General features: G+C 37.4%; 1 protein-coding gene across 8 annotated transcripts in view; it reads right to left on the bottom strand.

Annotated features, from left to right (window-relative positions):
- Positions 1-23,924, bottom strand: part of ATF1 (activating transcription factor 1) — a 55,931-nt gene extending 32,007 nt beyond the window's left edge. For 2 of the 8 annotated variants that reach the window (XM_032492808.1, XM_032492812.1), the window contains exons 1-2: positions 23,780-23,905; positions 18,792-18,890 (exon numbers count right to left, since the gene is read on the bottom strand). In XM_032492808.1, coding sequence (XP_032348699.1) covers positions 18,792-18,884 — 93 coding nt within the window. In that variant the 5' untranslated portion in view covers positions 18,885-18,890; positions 23,780-23,905. The other 6 variants (XM_032492811.1, XM_032492807.1, XM_032492805.1 and 3 more) reach the window with 6 other exon arrangements.
- Between the last annotated feature and the right edge of the window lie 1,236 nt (positions 23,925-25,160).

Here is a 25,160-nt window from a genome sequence, read left to right as displayed (position 1 = left end):
CACCACTTCTGTTCAACACAGTATTGGAAGTCCTAGCCACAGCAATCAAAAAAGAAAAAGGGATCCAAATTGGAAGGGAAGAGGTAAAATCATCACTATATGCAGAGGACATGATACTCTATATAGAAAATCCTAAAGACTCCACACAAAAACTGTTAGAACTGATAAACAAATTCAGCAAGGTAGTAGGATACAAGGTTAACATAGAGAAATCTGTTGCATCTCTTTACACTAACAAACAATGAAATATCAGAAAAAAAGAAAAGAAAAAGAAAGAAAGAAAAGGAAAAAATCCCTTTTAAAATTGCATCAAAAAACTGAAACCAAAACCAAAACCAAAACTTAGGAATAAACCTGACCAAGGAGGTAAAAGATTTATACACTGAGAACTATAAAACACTGATAAAATTAAAGATGATTCAAAGAAATAGAAAGATATCCCATGCTCTTGGATTGGAAAAATTAATGTTAAAATGGCCATACTACTCAAAGCAATCTACAGATTGAATGTAATCCCTATCAAAGTACCCAGCACATTTTTCACAGAACTAGAGTAAATAATCCTAAAATTGATATGAAACCACAAAAGACCCAGAATTGCCAAAGCAATCCTGAGGAAAAAGAATGAAGCTAGAGGCAATAACCCTCCCAGACTTTAGACAATACTACAAAGCTACAGTAATCAAAACAGCACGGTACTGGCACAAAAAAGACATATGGATCAATCGAATAAAACAGCCCAGAAATAAACCCACATATCTATAGTCAATCTTCAACACAGGAGGCAAGAATATACAATGGAGAAAAGACAGGCTCTTCAGCAAGCTGTGTTGGAAAAGCTGTACAGCTGCATGTAAATCAGTGAAGTTAGAACACTCCCTCACACCATGAACAAAAATAAACTCAAAGTGGCTTAAAGACCTAAATACAAGACATGACACCATAAAACTCCTAGAAGAAAACAGGCAAAACATTCTGACATAAATCTTAGCAATGTTCTCCTACGGTACCCAGGCAATAGAAATAAAAGCAAAAATAAACAAAAATGAGGCCTAATCAAACTTACAAACTTTCACCCAGCAAAAGGAACCATTAATAAAACAAAAAGACAACCTACGGAATAGGTGAAAATATTTATAAATGATGCAACCAACTAGGGCTTATTTCCAGAATATACAAACAACTCATACAACTCAGTAACAAAAGAACACCCCAATCAAAAACTGGGCAGAAGACTTGGACATTTCTCCAAAGAGGACATAACAGAAGGCCAATCAGCACATGAAAAAATGCTCAACGTCACTAATTAAAGAAATGCAAATCAAAACTACAATGAGGTATGACCTAACACCAGTCAGAAATGGCCATCATCAGAAAGTCTATGAATAATAAATGCTGGTGAGGTGAGGGTTGTGGAGAAAAGAGAACCCTCCCACACTGTTGGGAGGGATGTAAATTGGTGCAGCCACTATGGAAAACAGTATGGAGGTTCATTAAAAAATTAAAAATATTTGACACAACATTGTAAAATAACTATAGCTCAATTAAAAAAAAGTTTAAAAAACTTTAAAAATAAAGGTACCATATGATCCAGCAATCCCACTCCTGAGCATATATCTGGAAAAGATGAAAACTCCAATTCAAAAACATACATGCACACCAATGTTCACAGCAGCACTATTTATAACAGCAATGACATGGAAGCAACCATCGATGGAAGTGTCCATAAGCAGACGAATGGATAAGATGTGGTTTGTGTATACACACGTATACAAGCACACAACCACATACACACAATGGAATATTACTCAGCCATAAAAAAGGAAACAATGCCATTTGCAGCAACATGGATCAACATAAAGATTATCATACTAAGTGAAATCAGTCAGAGAAAGACAAATATCCTATGATACCACTTTATATGTGGAATCTAAAAAATTATATAAATGAACTTTACAAAACAGGAAGAGACTCACAGTCATAGAAAACAAACTTACTGTTACCAAAGGGAAAAGAGGGAAGGGGATAAATTAGGAGTTTGGGATTAGGAGATACACACCAGTATATAAAAAACTGATAAACAGCAAGGACCTACTGAACAGCACAGGGAACCATGTTCAACATCTTGTAATAATCTATAATGGAAAAGAATCTGAAAAAGAATAGTTATAGATATATAGATACATACGCATAACTGAATTACTAAGCTATACACCTGAAACTAACACAACACTGTAAATCAACTATACTTCAATTAAAAGGAAAAAGTCTAACAGACTACAACAGAATACTATTCAGCTATAAAAAAGAATGAAATCTTGCTACTTGCAGCAACATGGAAGGACCCTGGGGGAATTATGCTAGATGAAATAAGTCATACCCAGAAAGACAAGTACCACATGATCTCACTTTTATGTAGAATCAAAACAAAACAAGCTCAAGAGAAAACAGATTTGGTGTTTGCCAGAGGCAGAGGGTGAGAGGTGAGCAAAATGGGTGGAAGGGGGTCAAAAGGTACAAAATTCCAGTTATAAATAAATAAGTCATGAGAATGTAATATACAGCATGGTGACTACAGTTAATAATACTGTATTGCCTATTTGAAAATTGCTGAGAGAGCAAATTTTTAAAGTCCTCATCAGAAGGAAAGAAAAACTTTTATAACTATATATGGTGACATGTTAACTCGACTTATTGTGGTAATCATTTCCCAGTGTATTCAAATATATCACTATATTGTACACCTGAAATTAACATAATTTTATGTCAGTTATACCTCAAACAAAAAAACCAAGAGACACTGCTACATATCCACCAGTTAAGTTTGCACTTAAATGATCAACAGTGCTCTCATACACTTCTGGCGGTGGTGTGAATTGGCAGACGTTTGTAAAACTGTTGTAAAACTACTGTAACTAAATATTTGTATTCTCTGTGACCAAACAATTCATGTGCAGCACAGACATATATAAGTGCATTCATTAAGTACAATTCACAGTATCTAAAAACTGGGGGGGAGGGAGTCTAGGAGACTATCTCTTTTTTTAATCTAGCTATATACTGTTAACAAGACATACACCTAAAACATAAGGACACAGAAAGTTTGAAAGTAACAGCACAGGTGAGAAAGATGCCATTAAGATACTACCAAATTAAATCCAAATTAGTATCAAATTAGACTTTAAAAAGCATTTCTAGAAATAAAGACACAAAAGGAACTGTTCTCCACAAGTATACAATGATTTTAAAAATCTACATTCATTTACTAACAGAGCCTCAGAGCAGACTTTCAATCACAGCACAAACTGAAGGACCACTAGAAGTAAGTCCATAATTATAATGGAAGATTAATGCAATTCTCTCAGTCATAAAACAAATAGAAAGTGAGAAAGAAGATTTAAACAACACAACAAAGTTTACCTAATAAATATATAGAACTCTGTATCCAAATGCAGGCTATACCTTCTTTTTAAGACCACACTAATCATTTAAAAAAATTTACCGTAGATTCTGTAAGAACAAAGTTGTATTGCAAATTAGTTCCTGATTTATTAATTTTGTTTCCAAAACACACACATTCTATTACTCCACTGGAAGAGATATCAGAACCATAAAATTTCTTCTCAAGTAAAACAAGTACTCAAAATTATATTATTACTTAGAAAAATGCACTTAATATGAAAAATCTGAGATACAAACTCAATGTTTTTTAATGAATTCAGCAAAGCTGAAGTCAACCTTAAAGACAGAAACTTGCTGGCCATGGTTCCTCTAAATAGTCTTATGTGATAACAATGTACTAAATTTTCTTCTAAGGTGTAATTGTTGTTCTTAGTCCTTTTTACCACAAAAGCCTTTTATGAACAGAGAATGCTACTGTGTGTACTTGTATTTCCTTTGAAAAGCTCACAGGTAGGGAAGAGTATAGCTCTGTGGTAGAGTGCATACCTAGCATGCATCAGGCCTGGGTTCAATCCCCAGTACCTCCATAAAAAGAAATCAATAAATAAACCTAATTACCACCCCCCACCACCAAAAAAAGCTCACATATACTCAAGACCTCTTGGGTTTCCAACATTCAGACATTTTCAGTAACTTCACTAAGTCTATCTTAACACATTACAATAAGATTTTGCCACTATTATACTTCAGTTGTACTTAGAATATTCACTCTATATTCTGGGGAAAATTCATCTCATCGTAGATTGTTACATGAGACCTCTCATGTTAAATTCCTCCATATATACTGATTAACTTAAATTATGGACCCTTTAGGTCTATTAATTCAGTCATACTACTTTAGGTAATTTTGGACTGTAGTCTAGCAGTTCTATAGGCCAAGTCCAAAGTACTAACAACACTATAGACACGGCTATTATAAGATGATGTATCTAAATTATCCTAAATGTCTACTATAGATAAAATGTTATTATAGCATGGTATTTGTAAGTTATATCTACTCTCACATCCCACTGAAGAAATTAGCTATTCCTCATACATTTTCTTATATTTTCTCAAGCAAAGAGTTGTAACAAAATACCCCATTTCAAATTGTCTGCAAAATAAATGAATAGATTATGAGAAAATCTAAGCTGTTCATAACTTAATCTGCTTTCAAAATGAAAGAATGAAACTGAACCACTCTCTTAGACCATATACAAAAGTAAACTCAAAATAGACTAAAGACCTAAGTGTAAGACCTGAAACCATAAAACTCTTAGAGGAAAAGAGGCAGTAAACTCTTTGACACTGGTCTTAGTGATTTTTTTTTTTTTGATCTTTCTCCTCAGGCAAAGGCAATGAAAGCAGAAATAAATAGTACTACATCAAACTTAAATGCTTTTATACAGCAAAAGACACCATCAGCAAAACAAAAACACGATCTACTGAGTGGGAGAAGATACTTGCAAATGATACATCCAATAAGGAGTTAATATCCAAAATATATAAAGAACTCATTCAACCCAATACCAAAAAGCCAAAGAGTCCACATTTTAAAATGGGCAGAAGACTAGAACAGATTATTTTTCTAAAAAAGATACACAGGTGGCTAACAGACACCTGAAAAGATGTCCCACATCACTAATTAGGGAAATACAAATCAAAACTGCAAGGAGCTATTACCTCACATCTGTCAGAATGGCTATCATCAAAAAGATAAAAAGTAAGTGTGGAGAATGTGGGGAAAAGGGAACCCTTGTGCAATGTTGGTGGGAATGTAAATGGGTTCAGCCACTATGGAAAACGGTATGGAGGCTCCTCAAAAAACTGTAACTAGAACTATCATATGACCCAGCAATTCCACTTCTGGGTATTTACCCAAAGAAAACAAAAACACTATTCAAAAAGATATATGCACCCCTATGTTGACTGCAGCATTATTTACAATAGCTAACATATGGAAGCAACCTAAGCATCCATTAATGGATAAAGAAGATGGGGGTGGTGTGTGTGTGTGTGTGTGTGTGTGTGGAATATATATATTAAGAATGAAATCTTGCCATTTGCAACAACATGGATGAATCTAGAGGGTATTACTCTAAGTGAAATAACTGAGAAAGACAAATACTGTATGTTTTTACTTATATGTGGAATCTATAAAAACAAACCAAATGAATAAAAAAAACAAAACAGACATAAACTCAGATACAGAGAGCAAACATGTGGTTGCCAGAGGGGAGAAGGGTGGAAGGTTGGGCAAAATAGGTGAAGGGATCAGAGGTACAAACTTATAAAATAAGTAAGTCATGGGAATATAATATACAGCATAAGGAATACAGTGAATAATACTGTAATAAACTTGTACTGTGACAGATGATTACTAGGCTTATCAAGGTGATCATCTTGTAATGCATTTAAATTCTGAATCACTATGTTGTACACCTGAAACTAACATAGTATACATCAATGATACTTCAGTTATAGTAATAAGGTGAAAAAATGAAAAATGATCTTTTCAAACACCCATAGAATATTCATCAATACCATATTCTAGGTAATAAACAACAAATTTAAAAGAAATGTAATCACACAGAGTATCTTTTCTGAAACATAGACAATAGAAACATCCTTAAACACATGGAAACTAGACAACACACTCCTAATTAACCAACTGGTTAAAAAAGGAAGTCTCAAATTTAAAACACGTAAGTGAATGAAAATGAAAATCTTGATAAAATTGTAGGAAGCATCTAAAGTGCTGAGAGGGAAATTTATAGCACTAAGTTTTTTATTAACAGAGAAAAATAAACAAGATTATATATGGTATAGCACAGGGAAATATATACAAGATCTTGTGGTAGCTCACAGTGGAAAAAATAATGTGACAATGAATATATGTATGTTCATGTATAACTAAAAAATTGTGCTCTACACTGGAATTTGACACAATATTGTAAAATGACTCTAACTCAATAAAAAAAATGTTTAAAAAAAACAAAAACAAAGAGGAAAGAGGGGGGAGGGTATAGCTCAGTGGCAGAGAACATGCTTACCAGGTACAAGGTCCTGGGTTCAATACCCAGTTTCTCCATTAAAGAAATAAATAACCCTAATTACCTCTTCTCCCCCAAAACACAAAACAAAAACAAACAAAAAACCCAAAGAGGAAAGATCTCAAATCATGTAAGTTCCTCCCTCAAGAAATTAGGTTTATTTTGTTCATCTTCTTCTAGTGAGCAGAAGGAAGGGAATAATAAAGGGTAGAAATCAATAAATTAAAAACAGGTAAACAATAGAGAAAACCAATAAAACAAAAAGCGAGTTCTTCAGGAAAAATAAATAAAATCTATAAACCTCTGGCAAGACTGACAAAGATAAAAAAGAGAAGACAAATCACCAAAATTAGTAAAGAAACAGAGGTTATCATTATGGACCTTACAGCCATTAAATGGGTAACAAGGCAGTACTACAAACAACTCTGTAAATTTGACAACCTAGAAATGCATCAATTTCTTGAGAACAACAAACTACCAAAACTCAGCCAAGATAAAATAGCCCAAGTAGTTCTCCAAAGAAAGAAATCTCTAGGTCCAGTTTTCACTTGAAAATTTTACAAAACACTTAAAGAATACCAATTTTATACAATCTCTTCCAGAAAAGAAAAGGAAAGGAATACTTTCCAACTCATTTTATGAGACTAAAGATATTACAAAAACAAACACTGTATAGTACAAGATATATTCAATATCTTGTTAACAACCTATAATGGAAAAGAATCTGAAAAAGAAAAGATATACATATATACATAGATATGGATATATGGATAACTGATCACTTCGCTATATACCTGAAACACAATATTGTAAATCAACTATACTTCAATAAAAAGTTGTTTTGAAAAGCAAACAAAACACAGACCAGTCAGTATCTCATGAATTTAGATGCAAAATTGTCAACAAAATATTAGCAAACAGAATCCAGTAACATATAAAAAGAAAATAACACCATGACCAAGTACTATTTATTTTAGGTATGCAAGGCTCGTTTAACATTTAAAAATATAATCCACCACATCCAAACAGGCCAAAGAAGAAAAAATCATATGATCACACCAGTTGATGCAGAGAAAGAGTCTGAAAAATCTAACATCATTTCATGAAAAAAAAATTTAAACTCAGGAAACTAGGAATAGAAGGGAACTTCCTCAAACTCACAAAGAGTATCTATAAGAAACTTACAGCTAATGTTTTTTTAATTTTAATTTTTTAAAACATTTTTTATTGAGTTATAGTCATTTTACAATGTTGTGTCAAATTCCAGGGTAGAGCACAATTTTTCAGTTATACATGAACATACATACATTCATTGTCACATTCTCTTTCGCTGTGAGCCACAAGATCCTGTATATATTTCCCTGTGCTACACAGTACAATCTTGTTTATCTATTCTACATTTTGAAATCCCAGTCCCTTCCCAACCCCTGTCCCCCTGGCAACCACAAGTTTGTATTCAATGTCTATGAGTCTGTTTCTGTTTTGTATTTATGGGTTTTTTTTAGATTCCACATATGAGTGATCTCATATGGTATTTTTCTTTCTCTTTCTGGCTTACTTCACTTAGAATACACTCTCCAGTAACATCCATGTTGCTGCAAATGGCATTATGTTGTCGGTTTTTATGGCTGAATAGTATTCCATTGTATAAATAAACCACATCGTCTTTATCCAGTCACCTATTGATGGACATTTGCGCTGTGTCCATGTTTCGGCTATTGTAAATAGTGCTGCTATGAACATTGGGGTGTAGGTGTCGTTTTGAAGTAGGGTTCCTTCTGGATTTATGCCCAGGAGTGGGATTCCCAGGTCATATGGTAGGTCTATTCCTAGTATTTTGAGGAATCTCCATAATGTTTTCCATAATGGCTGCACCAAACTGCATTCCCACCAGCAGTGTAGGAGGGCTCCTTTTTCTCCACAGCCTCTCCAGCATTTGTCATTTGTGACTTTTCATTCAATAATGAAAGAATGAATGCTTTCCCTTTGAAATTGGGAGCAAAGTCCATTTTCACCACTCTATTCAAGACAGTTCTGCAAGTTCTAGCCAGTGCAATAAGGTGCGAAAAAAAATAAAATGCATGTAGACTGGAAAAGAAGAAATAAAACCATCTCTATTGGCAGATGACACAACTATACATAGAAAATCCCAAGGAATATTAAAAAACAAATGAACAAACAAAATCATCCCTCCTAGAATTAATATGTGAGTTCAGCAATGTTGCAAGGTACAAGATCAATAAAAAATCAATTACATTTCTTTATCCTAACAACAAACAAGTGAAATTCAAAATTAATACAATATCACTTACAATAGCTCCAAAGAAAATATGCAATATTATATACAACTGTGCCAAAGAAAATGAAATACTTAGGTATGTCTAACAAAACATGTAGTACAGGATCTGTATGTTGAAGATGACAAAATGAAATGGAAAGAAATCAAAGGAGACCGAATAACTGGAGAGATTCACCATATTCAAGGATTATAAGATTCAACAAGATGTCTGTTCCCCTCAATCTGATCTATAGGTTTGCAGACATAGACAAGCTTGCTATAAAATTTATTTGGAAAAGGACCTAAAAAAGCCAAAACAGTTTTGAAAAAGAATAAAATGAGAGGAAGCATCTTCTGGATGTTAAGGCTTACTATACAGAGTAATCAAGACAATGTGGCACTGACTAAGGGATAGACATATAGATCAACAGATCACAATAGAGAACCCAGAAATAGATAAACATGCCCAAATGATTTCTGACAAAGGTGCAAAAGCAGTTCAGTGGAGGAGGGATACTCTTTTCAGTAAATGATGCTGTAGCAACTGTACATCCCATAGGCAAAGACAATAACCCCTCCTCAAATCTGCACAAATATTACATTTTAAAGTGAATCATGGACTTAAAGGTAAAATATAAAACTATAAAACTTTTAGGAAGAAACATAAGGGGAAAAAAACCTTTGAAATTTAGGACTAGGCAGAGTTCTTAAGACACCAGCAGCACAATCCATGTAAGAGGAAAAACTGAGTAGGGGAGGGTATAGTTCAAAGTGGTAGAGCCCATGCTTAGCATGCACAGAGTCCTGGGTTCAATCCCCAGTACCTCCTCTAAAAATTAACAAATAAACTTAATTATCTCCCTCCCCATGCCAAAAAAAAAAAAAAAAGGAAAAATTGATAAATTGGCCCTAATCAAAATTTAAAAGTTTTGCCCTTGTGAAAGACCCTAGTAAGCAAATGAAAAAGAAAAATTATTCTTCTATTTTCCAAACCATTCATACTAGAAACACCCAAATAAATTCACCTAGATTTCTAACTCTCTAAAGAAGACTCTTTCTTTTCTAAAAAGTAAAACCCAGATGACCAAGAACATCCAAGAAATCAGAGCCTCCAGGTAAGAAAGGATTACCAGAAACACTTATGTACACACACACACACACACACACACACACACATTCTTAGCTTACCCCTGGATGAACCCTTGGGTTAAGTTTTCATGTCAAAAATATGAATGGAATGAAAATCAATCTGTTTTAAAAATGTTCTGGAGCCAAGTCTATTTTGTAATTTCTTAAATTATCCTCATTTATCCTCATCCTCTGCCTGGTGGCAACAAAAGACTATGGTAATTACAAACCCTGCAGTTGTAGTGGACACCATGATTCAACAACCAGATCCCCTTTCTCTAGTAAAAGACTTATTATTCCCCAGCTGCTGGAAGACAGCTGCTGACAGTGTTCAGCTGTCAGCCCTCTTTAGAACTGCCCTGGCTGATGACAGTCACCTTGCCTGAGGTTGCACATACCACCTCCCAGGTCAGTCAAGATCCAATGCCTGGTACTGTATGCAGGAATATAAAGGCCTGGCTGGTTCCTTACCCCAACTCTGAAGGCCTTCACTGAGTCTGAATCACTGTCCAACTTTTCCCTCTGCCCAATCCTGCTTCCTTCAATTCCTTTCTTTCCCTTCCACAGGTGGTAATCCCCAAAAGACTTCCTATTAAACCTCCTGCATGCTAATCTCCATCACACAGTCTGCTTCTCAGGAAACCCAAACAGTGAGAGAAGTCAAACTGCTGGAATTCAAACCATGTCTCTAGCCTTACTAGCTGTGTGATCTCTAAAATGTGGATTATAAAAGCACAGTAGGTTGGTAAGAATTTGAAGGCATTAAAACACGTGAAATGCTTAGAAATACACTTGGCACACAGTGGACACTCAATGAATGTTAGCTGTTACTAAGACTGTCTTCCCTATTCACACATGGTTGAAGTACAGAAATTTCTCTAGAGTATGAGAATTACTGAAAGTTATGAACTGGAAAAGACCTTAGAGATCACCAAGTCTGATTCCCTTAATTTCCAGATGCTGAACATCAAGCTGTTAAGTGACTTAGTCAATGTCCCAGAGTCACTAAGTGACAAAACCAGGATTTAGACCAGGTCTTAAGCAAAGCTGCCTCTCAATCTATATATACTTTGTAATTAAATGAAATTCATCAAGTATTGGGTCCCTCCCCTTCACCTTCTTGCCATAATTGAACCTCTGCTCTCCTCTGGAGAACACTGCCTCTCTTATGGCTCTCTCCTGCACTCCCCATACGCCGAGCCTACAGATAGGGTAGGTGTTTCCTTTGCTCTTCATTGTTACTTCCAGGCCATTGTCCCTTCAAAGTCTGTCTACGGGATGAGGGAATAGCTCAATGGTAGAGCCCATGCTTAGTTAGCATGCACAAGGTCCTGAGTTCAATCCCCAGTACCTCCTCTAAAAAAATAGGTAAACCTAATTACCTACCCACCCCATCCCCCCTCAAAAAGCTCTGCCTGAAAACTCTCAGCTTTGAGGCTCATAGCAGCAGACTGTCCTTGTGGCAGTCATGTTCCCTCATTTCTTTTAGGACTTTATCACTCTATTCTCTCCAGTACTATTCCCGATATAATTGGTGGTGATTTCAGAATGCAACATCCGATATCCTCCCATGCCTGGGCCTGTTTCTGATTCCTTTCCTCCAAAGCCCTGTCTTCCACCCTCCTCTGCCACCTACTCCCACTGTCATAACCCTAGAGGGTTTCTAAACAGGTATTTTGGGCAGAACAATTCTTCCAAGTGCAGGAATATCCTGCTCAATGCAAAACAGTTAGCATCTCTAGCCTCTGCCCATTAAATGCCAGTGGCAACTCCTACCCTACTATGTATTTTCAGACATCTCAGTGGGGAAACAGTTCTACTCCAGTTGAGAACCATTTACCTAAACCTTATCATTACCAATAAATGCACCCCTCTATAATCTCAAATTCAGAGTATCACCTACTTCCAGCTCACTACCACTACTATTTGGACTCTCAACAATTCTTGGATTTCCACAGGAACCTATAATCCATTGAGTCTACGATCTTTTCCCTGCTTTTGACTCTATCAGGTCCCCACTTCCTTCCTATAGAGCTTAAATTTCATGGTCCAGGATTATAATCACTGTATCACATATACCTTCACTGTCCTTGTTTTTTCTTGCTCTACTGTAGTCTTGTGACTAAACAGCAACCCTGTTAACTCACATACTCTATGCCTGTAACCTGTATGCAAGTACCTGAATCTGGAGAAAAACACACAGTTGTAAACCCTAATGGTCTCACTTTAAGTTCATGATCAGTAACCTCAAGTAGACTGGTAATGCTCTCCAACAATCCTACTACATAACCCTAGTTTCCTACTGTCCTTGCAGACTATTTCCTGTTTTCTCCTTCTTCCATATCTTCTAGAAGCATTTTATTTTGACTGAAAAACAAGTTACCAAAAGAAAACTTTCAGAGTATCTCACCCCCAATCTTACCCACCTTTCTTTCTTACTTTGAATGTATACCTAGGCTCATATAAAATTTTCCACTTGTAGACCAGTTCTCATCCTCTCCCCTCAAGTACATCACCACAAGACTGTCCTTCCTGTCTTGTATCATCAGATTATCCCCTTTTACTGTATCATTCCCACTGGCACACAAACAGGCTGTTAATTCTTCTCATCATAAAAGGTAATAATAAAAATAAAACTTCCATGATCCATAGAGCCCCCTCCAGCAACTTCATTTCTTAGATCCCTTTGCAGCAAAAGTCCTCAATGGAGTTGTCTTCATTTTGTTTTCAATGAGTTTATCCACTTTCTCCCCTCTTTTCTTCCCTGTTCTCTAGGATCCAATTAGATTTTTATCCCCACTCCTACTGAAGATTGTTGTTGTCAAGGCTGCCAATGAACTCCATATTGCCAGATACAGTCAATTCTTACTATTTGTGGTTGTTATGTTCTATAAGGTTGCCCTATACACTGAATTAGCAAATACTGAACTATTGCTCACAGGGGAAATAGAGGGTCACATTCCCGCAAGCCTCTGGGCACATTTCCATCAACTAGTTAATATAACCTTATTTTAAGTGTGCTTCTGTTTAAAGACATCTTATCTAATACAGGCATACCTAGTTTTACCATGTGTCACTTTATTGTGCTTTGCAGATATTGCACTTTTTATGAATTAAAGGTTTGTGGCAACCCTGTGTAGAACAAGTCTGTTGGCACCATTTTCCCAACAGCATTTGATCACTTGGTAATTCTTGCAATATTTTAAACTTTTTCCATTATTATTATATTTGCTATGATGATCTGTGATAAGTGATCTTGGTTGTTACTACTGAGACTCGCCGAAGGCTCTGATGATGGGTAGCATTTTTTAGCAATAAAGTGTTATTTTAAATATGTGCATTGTTTAAACAGAATGCTACTGCACACTTAATAGAATACAGTGAACATAAATTTTATATGTTCTGGGAAACCAAAAAATTTGTGTGACTTACTTTATTACAATATTATGTTTACTGTGGCGGTCTGGAATATAGTGTTGTTAATTCATTAACATTGAACTCATGGTCAACAGCACTATAAGTTGTACCTGAGTGAAAATTATCTAACACATGTATTTTCTATATGAGGTACATCACAGCCTTCTGGCACTTAAACACTTCAGCACCATGCTTAGAGGCCATTTTAAACAGAAAGATTACCAACAAGAAGCAAAAAGTGTGAAAAACATGGCACTGACTAGACCACAAAAAGGAGAATTATTTACAGTATGAGAGCTAAAATTACGACAGAGTATTGCCCTGTTTTACCTCAATTGAGAAAGTGACTCAAATTTTTCACTACTCCATGCATGTCCTCTCATGGCCACAAAGGTGTGTATTGATTTTGTCTGTGGTTACAAATATATTTTATCAAGTAAGTGAATTTGCAAATAGAGAATCCTTGAATAATGAGAATGAACTATATGATAGTTATTGTTATTCCTCACTTTACCTACCAGCAGCATTTTACACAGTTGACTATCACCTCATTCTTAATTTCCAAGATCCCAGTTTCCCTTGATTTTCTTTTTACCTCACTGGCCATCCCTCTTCAGCCTCCCCACACTCTAAATGTTGGAAAGCCCCAGAGTCAAATCCACTGACCTCGTCTCTGACTACACTCACACCCCAGTAATCTCATCTAGTCCCATAACTTTAATTACACTTAATGTTAAATATTTAGATATTGTTCCACAGCTCTTGGATGCTCTGTTCTGTTTTTCTTCCCACTTTTTTTTCTTTGTTTTCAGTTTGGATTTCTGTTGGCCTATCTTCAAGTTCACCAGTTCTTTCCTTGGCTGTATCAAATCTAATAAGCCCCAAACATACTTCATCTATGTCACAATTTTTATTTCTAGCACTTCCATCTGACTCTCTCATACAGTTTCTATTCCTCTGCTGAAATTCACCTCCTGCTCATACACATTGTCCACCTTTTCCTCTACAGCCTTTAATATAATATTGTTTTAAATTCACTGACAGTTCTGAGTCATCTTGAGTCTACTGATTATTTTTATTTTTGACAGCAGGTTTTCTTCTTGCCTTTTTGTACATGCTTTGTCATTTTTGCCTGAATGATGGACATCATGCGTAAGACAGCAGAGACTGAGGAAACAGTATTTATGCCTAAAAGTGGGCACTCTTCTTCTAGGCTTTTAGGGAGGGTGGGGGAGGAAGAATTGAGCCAATCCATTCAGGAACTGAGCAGGGTTTGGGTTTTGTTGTGATTACATTAAGTACACTACCAGCTTCAAATTCCTGTAGTGTGACCTGCTTAAGGTGGGAGCTGTTTTGTCAAGCTGTTTTTCTCAATGTTCTTGCTCCACCCTCAGCCTTAGGCTTTCTATGTGCATCTGGCCCAGAGTGTCTCTCCATATTCTTACCCTTCCCCTTTCCCAGGGATAGACTGCTATTACTTCATTTGCTTGGGGTGGTAGGGAGGTGTCACAGAGGTTCTCTGTCATCCTGCTAGTCTTAGTCTTAGAGGGTAGGGCTCTCTCCCCGTAGTAGGAAAACTAATGATCTGGACCCAGAAAAGTTTTCTGTCCTTCCCTTTAGAGTTTATGGGTTTTTTCTTTCCACTTCTCCCACCCACAATGGAATATGGGGTTTATTCCCTTCCTCTAGTGGCTTAAAGCTCTTTTCCACACGGAAAAAGGGTCCAGGCAAGGCTGTATCACCTAGAGGGGCTTTCTCTGGTCTCCCTTGCTTCCTCTAATCTTTCTCACGAGCAGCTCTTAGAGGTCCTTGGAGAAAAGGCTGCAGGTGGGTGTTACCTACCCTTGTGATGCAGCTCCCAAAGGTTCTATATGCTCATGCTAACCTACACTCAGACTTTAGCAACTCATTGAAAATTTAGCTAAATTCTTTCCCCCTTTTGACAGCTCTGCCTTTTTCCTGTGCTCTGCTACAGGTAGGCCATGTCCACATCCCACTTTTAATGCGTTGAGAGACGTAATAATTTTGTGTATCTAAGCTTATTCTTGTTTTACAGTGGGAGCAATACTCCTTCCAGCTTTCTATAGCCTAAATGGAAGCCAGAATCACCCTATGAGTTTAAGTACTACCTATATATTGAGAACTCTTAAATTTACATTTCTAGTCTGACCACTCCCCTGGATTCCACACTATATATATCCAGCTACCTGCTGGAGAGATCTACTTGTATGGTTTGCCTTAAAAATTCTAGGGTGGCCCCCATGGTCCCCACCTTCTAGTGTTTATGCCTTAATGTAATTTTCTCCCCCTTGAGTGTGGGAGGGACCTGCAGCTTGCTTCTAACCAACAGAATAAGGCAAAGATGATGGGGCATCATTCCTATGATTAAGTCACATTTTATAGCATAGGAACAGGATATCATTCCCTTTATTATGTTATATTATGTAAGACTCCGTCTTGCCAGCACACTCTCACTCTCTTGCTGAATTTAAAGCAGGCTGCCATGCTGTGAACTGCTTATGGAGAGGGCCACGTGGCAGCAAATTGCAGTCAATCTCTAATGGCTGAGGGTGGCCCACAGCCAACAAAAAATTAAAGAGTTCTCAGTCCTACAGCTGTAACAATGAATTCTGCCAACAACCTGAGTAAGCTTAGAAGTGAATTGTCCATTCTAGTCTCCAGATAAGAAGCCAGCCCTAGCCAATATCTTAATTGCAGCTAGGTGAAACTGTGAAGCAGAGAACCCAACTAAGAAGTGCCTGACCCTACAGAAATTGTGAGATAATAAATGTGTGTTGTTTTAAGCCACTAAATTTGTGGTACTTTGTTTTGCAGCACAGAAAACTAACACAGATAGTATCACAAACTTTACATGCCCAAAAACCAAATTTCTGATTGCCAACATCTCCCCAAAAAGAAAACAAAGAAGAAAAAAAAATGCTTCAGCATTGTCCATCTCAATAAATGGCAACTCCATTCTTTCTTACAGTTATTGAAGTCAAAAATTATAAAGTCAATCTTTTTTTCTCTAAACCCACATCCAATCCAAAAGCAAACGCTGTTGGCCTCACAACCAAATTATATCCAGAATCTAACTTTATCTCACCACTACCACTGCTACCACCTTGGTCCAAGCCACTAATGTCTTTCACGCACAATTAGTGTAACAGCCTCCTAACTGATTTTTCTGCTTCCACTCCAAAGCAGCTAGAGTGATCCTATTAAAATATCAGTCAGATAATGTTTTTACTCAAACCACTCCAAAGGCTCCTCATCTCACCGAGATTAAAAGCCAGAAATCTTCTGGTAGCATACAAGGCCTACATTATCTGGCACTCTTACCCTCTAACCCCAAACCTCTCTGCTTCATCTTGTGTCCCTCTTCCACCACACTGGCTGCCCTGCTGTTCCTTAACCATGCCAAGCACATATCAGTCTCAAGAGAGTTTATAATTGCTGGTCCATATAATTGTAGAGGTATTCCCACAGTTAGACTTCTCTGATCACCTTTTATAAAAAAGCAAGTCCCTGTCCCCAACAAGAATTCCCTATCCCTCCTACCTGGCTTTATTAGCCTCCACAGCACTTACTACCAACTGATGTCTGTTTTATTCTCCCCAAAACTAGAATAAATTCCACGAGAGATTAGACTTTTGTTCACTGCTATATCCCCAACTTACACTGAATGACTGAATAAATATTACTGTATTAGAGACTGTTTCCTTACAGAATTTAGAGTCTAATAAAGTAGTCAAGCCACAAGAATTTGGATACAAAGTTAGTGAAATTATTTTTTAAAAAATCACTGTAAAATTATTTACCACCTAGAAATATACTTATTCTATCACTATCAATATGCTTCTGAGGAAACATGGAAAACATTCACATCTAACCAAAGTAACTAAAATGTGTAAAGCAAGCCAACTGAATTAAAACATTTCTCTGAAGGGCTCTACTAGCAGAAAGGTAACTAAAAACCTCTGTCATTGTTTTTCCAACACCATCTGGAGAAGACACCATTATTCTTCACAGATAAAGCCAAATAATATAGAAGGATGCATCAAGCTTGAAGGACTAATCCTTTAAATCTTTAGGTTCTCAAACTTTGTGGTCTCAAGACCCTTCTATACTCTTAAAAATTATTAAAGACCCCAAAGAACTTGTATTTATGTGGGTTTTTATCTACTAATACTTACATTTAAAATTTAAAAAGAAATTTAAAAAATATTTAACAGTTCATTTTAAAATAATGGTCATAAATCCATTACATGTTATAATGTACACATAAATACTATATGTTCATTCATATAATTAAATATCCCCCAAAAAATTAGTGACAGAAATGACACTGTTTTACATTTATGCAAATCTCCTTAATGTCTGAGTTAAAAGAAAATAGCTGGGGGAGGGGATAGCTCAGTGATAGAGCGCAGGCTGAGCATGCAAGAGGTCCTGGGTTCAATCCCCAGTACCTCCAATTAAAAAAGAAAAGAAAAGAAAATGGCTGAATTTCTCTTATCTGCTTCTACATTAACTATTTGCCATATGTTGTTTTGGTTGAGATATACGAAGAAAGTCTGGTCTCACAGATATGTAGTCAGAAAAGGGAGGAGTGTTTTAAAGGTAATTGTGTACATTCTTCTTTGATGCCACATCAAAACTCAACAGGTTGTAGTTTCTTAAACGTTGTTTGCAATATACAATCTGAATTTTGTGTATTCTGTTAATATTAAAATCCAATTGGTCTGTCTTGCACTCTGAATGGATCTTATAACATGCATGATTTTGTAATACAATTTTATAAGTAGAAAGTCAGTACTACTGGGAAGCTGTCAAGTTCACGATGGTGAATACAAGTTTTCCAAAATTCTAATTTTTGCTTGTAAGTTCAAATCTTATCACTGGCTACAAATTCTGTCAGTTGTTTTCCCTGAACTGGGTCAGGTGCATAGATCAGAAAATTTGAAATTTTAAAAATATCATCAGAAAAAAAAAATCAGGTTTGCAATATGCATGTCTGTCATTCAAATTCTCTAATAAATATACTGATTTTCCAGTTCAGCAAAAATATTTCCTACATATCCACAATACATCTACTGAATTAAAGATGGTTTACCTCCTAAACTTATTAGTCTCTATTTCCAGTTAGCCCAAAGAGCCAAACAATTTTTCATTTTTCTTATGCAGCAACAAAATTAATCTTAAAAAAAAAATCTAAATAATCATGCACCACATAAAATGAAATCTACCTCTCCAAGTTTTGGGAAGTGTATACATATTAAAATGCTAAATATACTCTGTATAAAAGAAAACAGAACTGAATGACCTTGACAAGACACTTAAAGTATTTCTTCCTTCCATACATTTCTACATTTTACAGGTTTTTTTGCTTGGTTCTTTTTTTGAACATTAGTAATTAGAGATGTGAAACAACAATTAATCCGTGTAACAAATATTCTTAACTGGTTCCTTACCTGTTGAGCAATATGAGAAATATGAGCTCCCTGAACTGTTGAACCAGACTGAGGTGCTGTTTCTGAAGTGTTACTCTTGTGAGAATCTTCCATAATCAACTGTAAAGGAAAAAAAGTCAGTTAAAAGATGCTTTCTAACTTCATTTTCAAGAAATCTTAAGATACTTCTTTTCTTAACATGCATACTTTTTCAATGGAACAAGACAAAACTTTTGCGGGTTGAGCTCAATTTATCCAGACTCAGTAAGTTCCTACAACTCTGCTCTGGGTGTGTAGTGACCTAATGATAAGATCTTTAAAAATGGCAAATAAAAAGTGCTAAAGGGTATAGATAGTGTACTCTAGAATTGCATTAAAAATTGATAACTTGGTTGCCTTTATGGAAGAGAATTGGTAGCTATGGTTCAGAGATAGAAAAGAGGCTTTTCCTTGCATCTTTCTTTGAATTTCTTGAATTTTGATCCACATGAACACGTTTAAATTTAAAAAATGGTATATGCATATAAATTACTGCGACTAAATTTTCAAATGTTATCCCACTCAAGAAGTATGATAGACCAAGATGGCAGAGTAGAGGGGCTCACAACTCACCCTCTCCCACAAATACACCAGGAATTACATCTACAAACCAACTGAATCGCACAGAACACCTACTGCACTCTGGCAGAGTGTCTCTCGCTTTGAAATACAGAAGAATTCTCACAAAATCTGATAAACAACATACTGTATAACACAGGGAACTATATATTCAATATCCTGTAAGTTGTGATGAAAAAGAATATGAAAATATATGTATGTATATGGATGACTGAAGCATTATCCTGTACACCAGAAACGTACACATTGTAAACTGACTACTTCAATAAAAATATAAAAATGTAAAAAAATTTAAAAAAAAGAAGTGTGATAGTCTTCTGTCCAGTGACACAAGCATTCTTTTCTACAGTCTAGGGAACAGTTTCTAACTGCATATATAGTTTAACATGAAGAATGTACTGAGCAAGGATTGAATAAATTAGTAAATAAGTCAATCAATCAATCAATCAATCAATCAATCCACACCTATGGAGGTTCTAAAGATCTAGATAATCTAGATAATCAACTGCAGGACATGTAAGCTGGGTATGTACGATTTTGTATCCTGCTTTCATTTATCACAAATATTTTCTAGATTTTAAATAGAAATATATTTAAATGCTATATAATATGAACATAAATTTGTGTTTTACCAAACAAAACAACAGAGATTAATATATTTAGTATACAAAGCTTTTTCTATAATTAAAATTTTTTCCATAGAATATATTCCAAAAAGGAGAATTACTTAAGGAGTATGAATATTTAAGGTTTCCTGAAAGAGTCCATTAGAAGCATGTGAGAAAACAATGGGATTTTTAAGTCATTACAAACATAATAGGTGAAAAATGGTACATTGTTTTATATTTCTTTAATTTTCCATTAGTTGTGTAAGCTGTTCATATTATTTGTCCATCTATCTACAAGACCTTACTGTTTCCTTTATTAGCCTATATTATTTCTTCATATAAATTTTATTTCTATCATTTTGATACAGTTTTCCAATATGACAACTATAATAATAAAACTTAAAATTTTGACAATTCCATCTAGTGTTTCCTTTGTTGTTTCTTCAACTGCTTTTAAGCTATATACAGTCCCTTCTTTAGGAAGACTGCAGTGATCTCTAATCTACACTAACAGAACTATAATCCCACAGACTAAACATACAGACAGCATCAAAGATGGAATTATATACTTTCTACATACTATCTCTACTGAAAATGACTTTTTAATCACTCCATTTCAGAAGACATAATATAGACCAGAGAAGGGGGGGGGGGGAGATGTAGTGCTAAAGCATTGAAAGAAACTATAAAGGTTTTTTTAAACCTTGTTAAATTACTGAAAATGATACTTTTCTGTTTCACTGTGACTCACTGATTTTCTCATTAACAATATTATTAAGAAATCCTATATCTAATGGAAACTAACATGATCAACAAAACAACACACATTTCCTAGTAAAAGCCACAACAGTCAGCAAATAACATTTTGGACAATTATTACAACCATATTTCTAATGGAAAAGAAGATAACCCATTTTCTATGTTTTTTTTTAAGAGACATCAACTAATCACCTCTTTTTTCCCAAAATGAAAGCAGTCTTACAGTTTCATCTCATTATAAACAACAATACACACACTCTGCATTTTTTTAGTGATGTTATCAGAGAATAACCTTTATTTGTTCACTTTTTAAAGCTTTTATTCCTAAAATTAAGGTTAAGATTAACAATCTGTTAAAAACTTGTTCAACACAGAATTTTATGTGTACAAATGCACTTTCTGTAAAAATAAAGTAAGCTCCAGGCATCAGCTGGAAGCTGAACAGGAAACAATCTCACGTTGGGCAGAATCACAAGTGGGCAGTGAAACACAGTTTCAGAAGTTATCAGTAGGAATGAATTTGGGGACCCAAGAAATAACAGCAGGTGATCTTTTGACATATGGAGAATGTAAGTAAAGGCATGGCACTTTCAAACAAGCTTGCTAAGAACTTTTTTTTATGTATCATCTGCTGGATTCCCTATATGAGAGCTGGGTAAATTGAGCTTCAAAGAAACCGCCATTTCTGTGGATCTCACAGTAAGATGTGAATGCAAGATCTGAAGCCAGAACGATTTAAATCTAAAATCCATGTTCTTTTATTCCCTCTTCCAGCAAAACCCTCACATCCCCAACTTGTTCACCTGACGAACTCCTAATTTTCAACTTTTACCCCAAACATTACATTCTGTTCTAGGTCTTTCCCGGCTGCTCTAGGTCCTTCCTCCCTTAATGCTTCTTCCACTGTGCCTTAAAGATATTTCTAATAAGGTTTCTTAACATTCTGAACTGCATTTATTGGCAAGTCTATTTCCCCCAGTCTTAAGGTGCTTAAGAACAGGGCCTGTATCTTGTCAATGTATGCTCTTCTGTGCCTTCACGTATGCAATAAATAGGAAACATCAACAAACACAGTATAGTATTCTCATCTGATGAATGAAGAGAGCTTAGTTTCCTCACTTGTAGATGATGCTGAACTATGTTAAGTTTGAGGGCAAGAGGGCTCTTGTTCAACGTTCCACAACTGAACTCATGATCTTCCTTAAAAATTGCTCCTATTAGACATACTGAATTTCTTTCAGATCTTAAAACATGCCTCCTTTGCTTTCACATATGCTATTCCCTCTGCCAGAAACACTACTCCTTTTCATGTAGCCCATTCCTCCGAGTTATTCTTCTAGGCAAACTTTCACGGACTCCCTTAGACTGGTCTAGAAGCTTTGGCTATATCCCCACAGCACATGTTCCCATCCTTTTACCGCACTTATCACAGTACTGTAATAACCTGTTTTCTGTCTCCCTACCAGAATGCATGCTCCAGGGAGTCAAAGACCACATCCTGTCCCCGATGTAACACCAATACTTAACATTCATTGCTGCCGAATAAACCAGTATGTTTAGTTGGCTTTATCTACTTAAAACTGATAGAAATAATGGTTACAGAAATATTTTTAGACAATTACTTCAAGCCAGCATTAGGACCAGAACAATTCAGGCACAAGGAAACAACCTACTTCAGAATTGAAAATTCATTAGTATAAATAAATGGGATGACATGTGGGAAAAAAAAAATTCTGAAAGGACTACCACCTACTGGTGATACAGTAGTACTGCACAGATGTATCACAAACGAAGCCGAACCTTAAAGATAACTGCAAATAACAGACCTAACATATTTGATTTTAGGGCTACAATACTGATGATAATCGGGACACTGAGAAAACTGCACATTATAAAGTCTATAGGAAAAATAGCACTTTAATAAAACTGCGTATTTCTGTTGATAACGAAATTCTCAGGATAAAATGCATTTTGCGAACATAAGCAAACATTACGAACAAACTCATCACAAACGAGGCCAGTATGACAAAGACGCTTGCCAAGTCCTAGCTGAAAAAGCCTCAGAAATGTAAAGGATTCTAAAGACTTACTAGCCCAATCACCACTCCTCAAAAGCTGACGAAACGGCTAGTCAGAAACATCTGCAAACATTTTAAAGAAATCAAGCGGCACGCTCCACGGCGTAGTTGACTCTATGAAATACCAAACTTAGGTCTGTGATACAGGAGAAAACCAAAGAGAACGTTTTCTCGGTTTGACCGTCCGTCCAGAGATAAACAGAGGACCTTCTGTCACTCCACTCTCCTCGCTTGTTGGCTGCACCTTTCCGTAACTGTTTCGTGTGTTGTGACTATTCTACCATCTCTCTCCCCCCTCGACTGGAAGCTCCCTGAGGGTAAGGGCTGGTTCTGCCCTTCACAGGGACCCGGCCAGGCCTCATACACCGAAGGCCCACCGGCGCAGACGACCGGTGTCCGGCCGCGCTCGGCTGACGACGCGCGGAGGCCAAGGCCACGCCGCCCTCCCCCGGCTCCCCGCCCCAACCCCTAGACCTTCGACGGAGGGCGCTCGCCTGGGGCCGCGGAGGGGCGGCTTCAGAGGCGAAAGCCACCCCGCGGCGAGAGGTCTTCGGTTTAATTTTCATTGGGGGGGCGGGAGGGAAGAGGAGACCGCTGACTGAGGGGCACAGGGGGGCCAAAGCGCGAAAACCGGAAGCGCGCCCGGCCGGGGAAGAGCAGGCAGCCCCTCCCCCTTCCGCCGCGCGCCCTCCGCGCCCCTCCCCCACGGCGGCCGCCCCGCGCGACCCCCACCCGACGCGCGACCCGCCTCGGCGTCCCCGCCGGCGCCGCGTCCCCGTGCCCTCCCGCTACAGGGGGACCCGGGAACACGTCCCCACCCCCGCCCCCCGCTTACCTGTGGCTGCCGCCTCGTCGCTGTCCGGGGCGGGAACTTCCACTCCCCCCTCCCAGGTGGATCCGAATTAACTACCCACTTCCCCACCCCTTCACGCGGCGGGGGACGTGCCTCTTTCTCCGGGGTCAGACGGGGCGGGGAGAATCAGTGTCACTTAACAGCCAACTGTCCTAAGCTACCGTTTCCTCGGCAGTCAGGGCCGCCACTGGCGGCATGATCTACACCAGGCCGGGGGCGGGGGAGGGAAGGGGGGCAAAACTGAGTAAACGAGCGTGGGGGGCGAGGCTAGGGCGGTCCCTCCGTGCGAGCCGCCGTCCTGCGTCACCGCGTTGCGCACGTGACGCGCCGCCATCTTGTGCCGCGGCTCCCCGGGGTGGCCACTTTCGCGTCCATAAGGCGCTATCCTGGCGAAAGTTGGGGGTGAAAGTTACCTGTGGTTCCTTTTGGCTCCCGGAGCTCTGTCCCCACTCTTCCCACAAGTTGGTTTCCGGAGGTCAGCACCCCTTCGGCGGTGTTAGGAGGCCGCTCGCCATGGGGGGGTTTTCTACGCTTAGCGGCGTCGCCCTGAGCTCAGCTCCTCGTTGCTCTGCCCCAGAGCTGTCGTCCCTGGCCTTTACCCACGTTTGACCTATCCCCTTCTTGTAGACCAAAGTGACTTGAAGCTTGAAGGCCCAGGCCTCACCACCCAGACTAATTTTAATCCCTTAAAACTGCGCGGAGTTGTATCTTTTATCCCAGGTGAAAGGATTAAAAAACCACACCCACTAGGTGCCGGTGGGCTGTATTTATCTTAATTGCTTAACTAGAAACAAGTTACAGACAATAAAATAAAATCACAGTAATTCTAATACATTACAAAAACTTGAAACTTTTTTAATGTGTCTGCCTTTTTGGAGACGGAGTTATGGATTATTCCGATGCATTATGCTGAATTTTTTTTCTTTACCCATTTCATTGCAAAATGATAGTAAACAACAAATGATCAACCTTTTAGTATGCTCTTAACAAAAAGTTCTAGAATTTCTCTGAACTTTCACTAGTTTGAGATTGCCAACGTAGGAAACTGATACAGTGGATAGAGCCCTTCCTGGTTTGACCTTTAGGGTCAGATTATGTGATTTAAAGCTCAGGAGTTACTCTGCCAAACAGCCCTAAGAACTCACTAATGTTTACCCATTGTCATTCAGTCAGCAAACACTGACTACCTATTAAAAGGTAACTGCCCTTTAGATTTTTGATTAGGCAAATTACCCAACCTCTAAGTGTGTCTTCTTATCAAAATTGGGAAAGTGTAATACTCATCCCATGTCTCAGCGTTATTTAAAAAAATCAAAATATTATATATCATAGGAAAGCAAAGTGCCCTATAAAGGTAAGGAGTGGAGAAGAGGTTCTCAGACATCAGCCTTTTCTGATTAACAAAGCACAGTCATTAAAGAACCCAGAATATTAATGGCTGCAAGGCTAGTTGTAAATTTGTTATTCTTTTCAT

The sequence above is a fragment of the Camelus ferus genome, chromosome 12 (genome assembly GCF_009834535.1).
Source record: "Camelus ferus isolate YT-003-E chromosome 12, BCGSAC_Cfer_1.0, whole genome shotgun sequence".
In the NCBI taxonomy this organism is placed as follows: domain Eukaryota; kingdom Metazoa; phylum Chordata; class Mammalia; order Artiodactyla; family Camelidae; genus Camelus; species Camelus ferus.
Note: the sequence above shows the minus strand (reverse complement) of the source record. Positions and strands in the feature narration are given on the sequence as shown.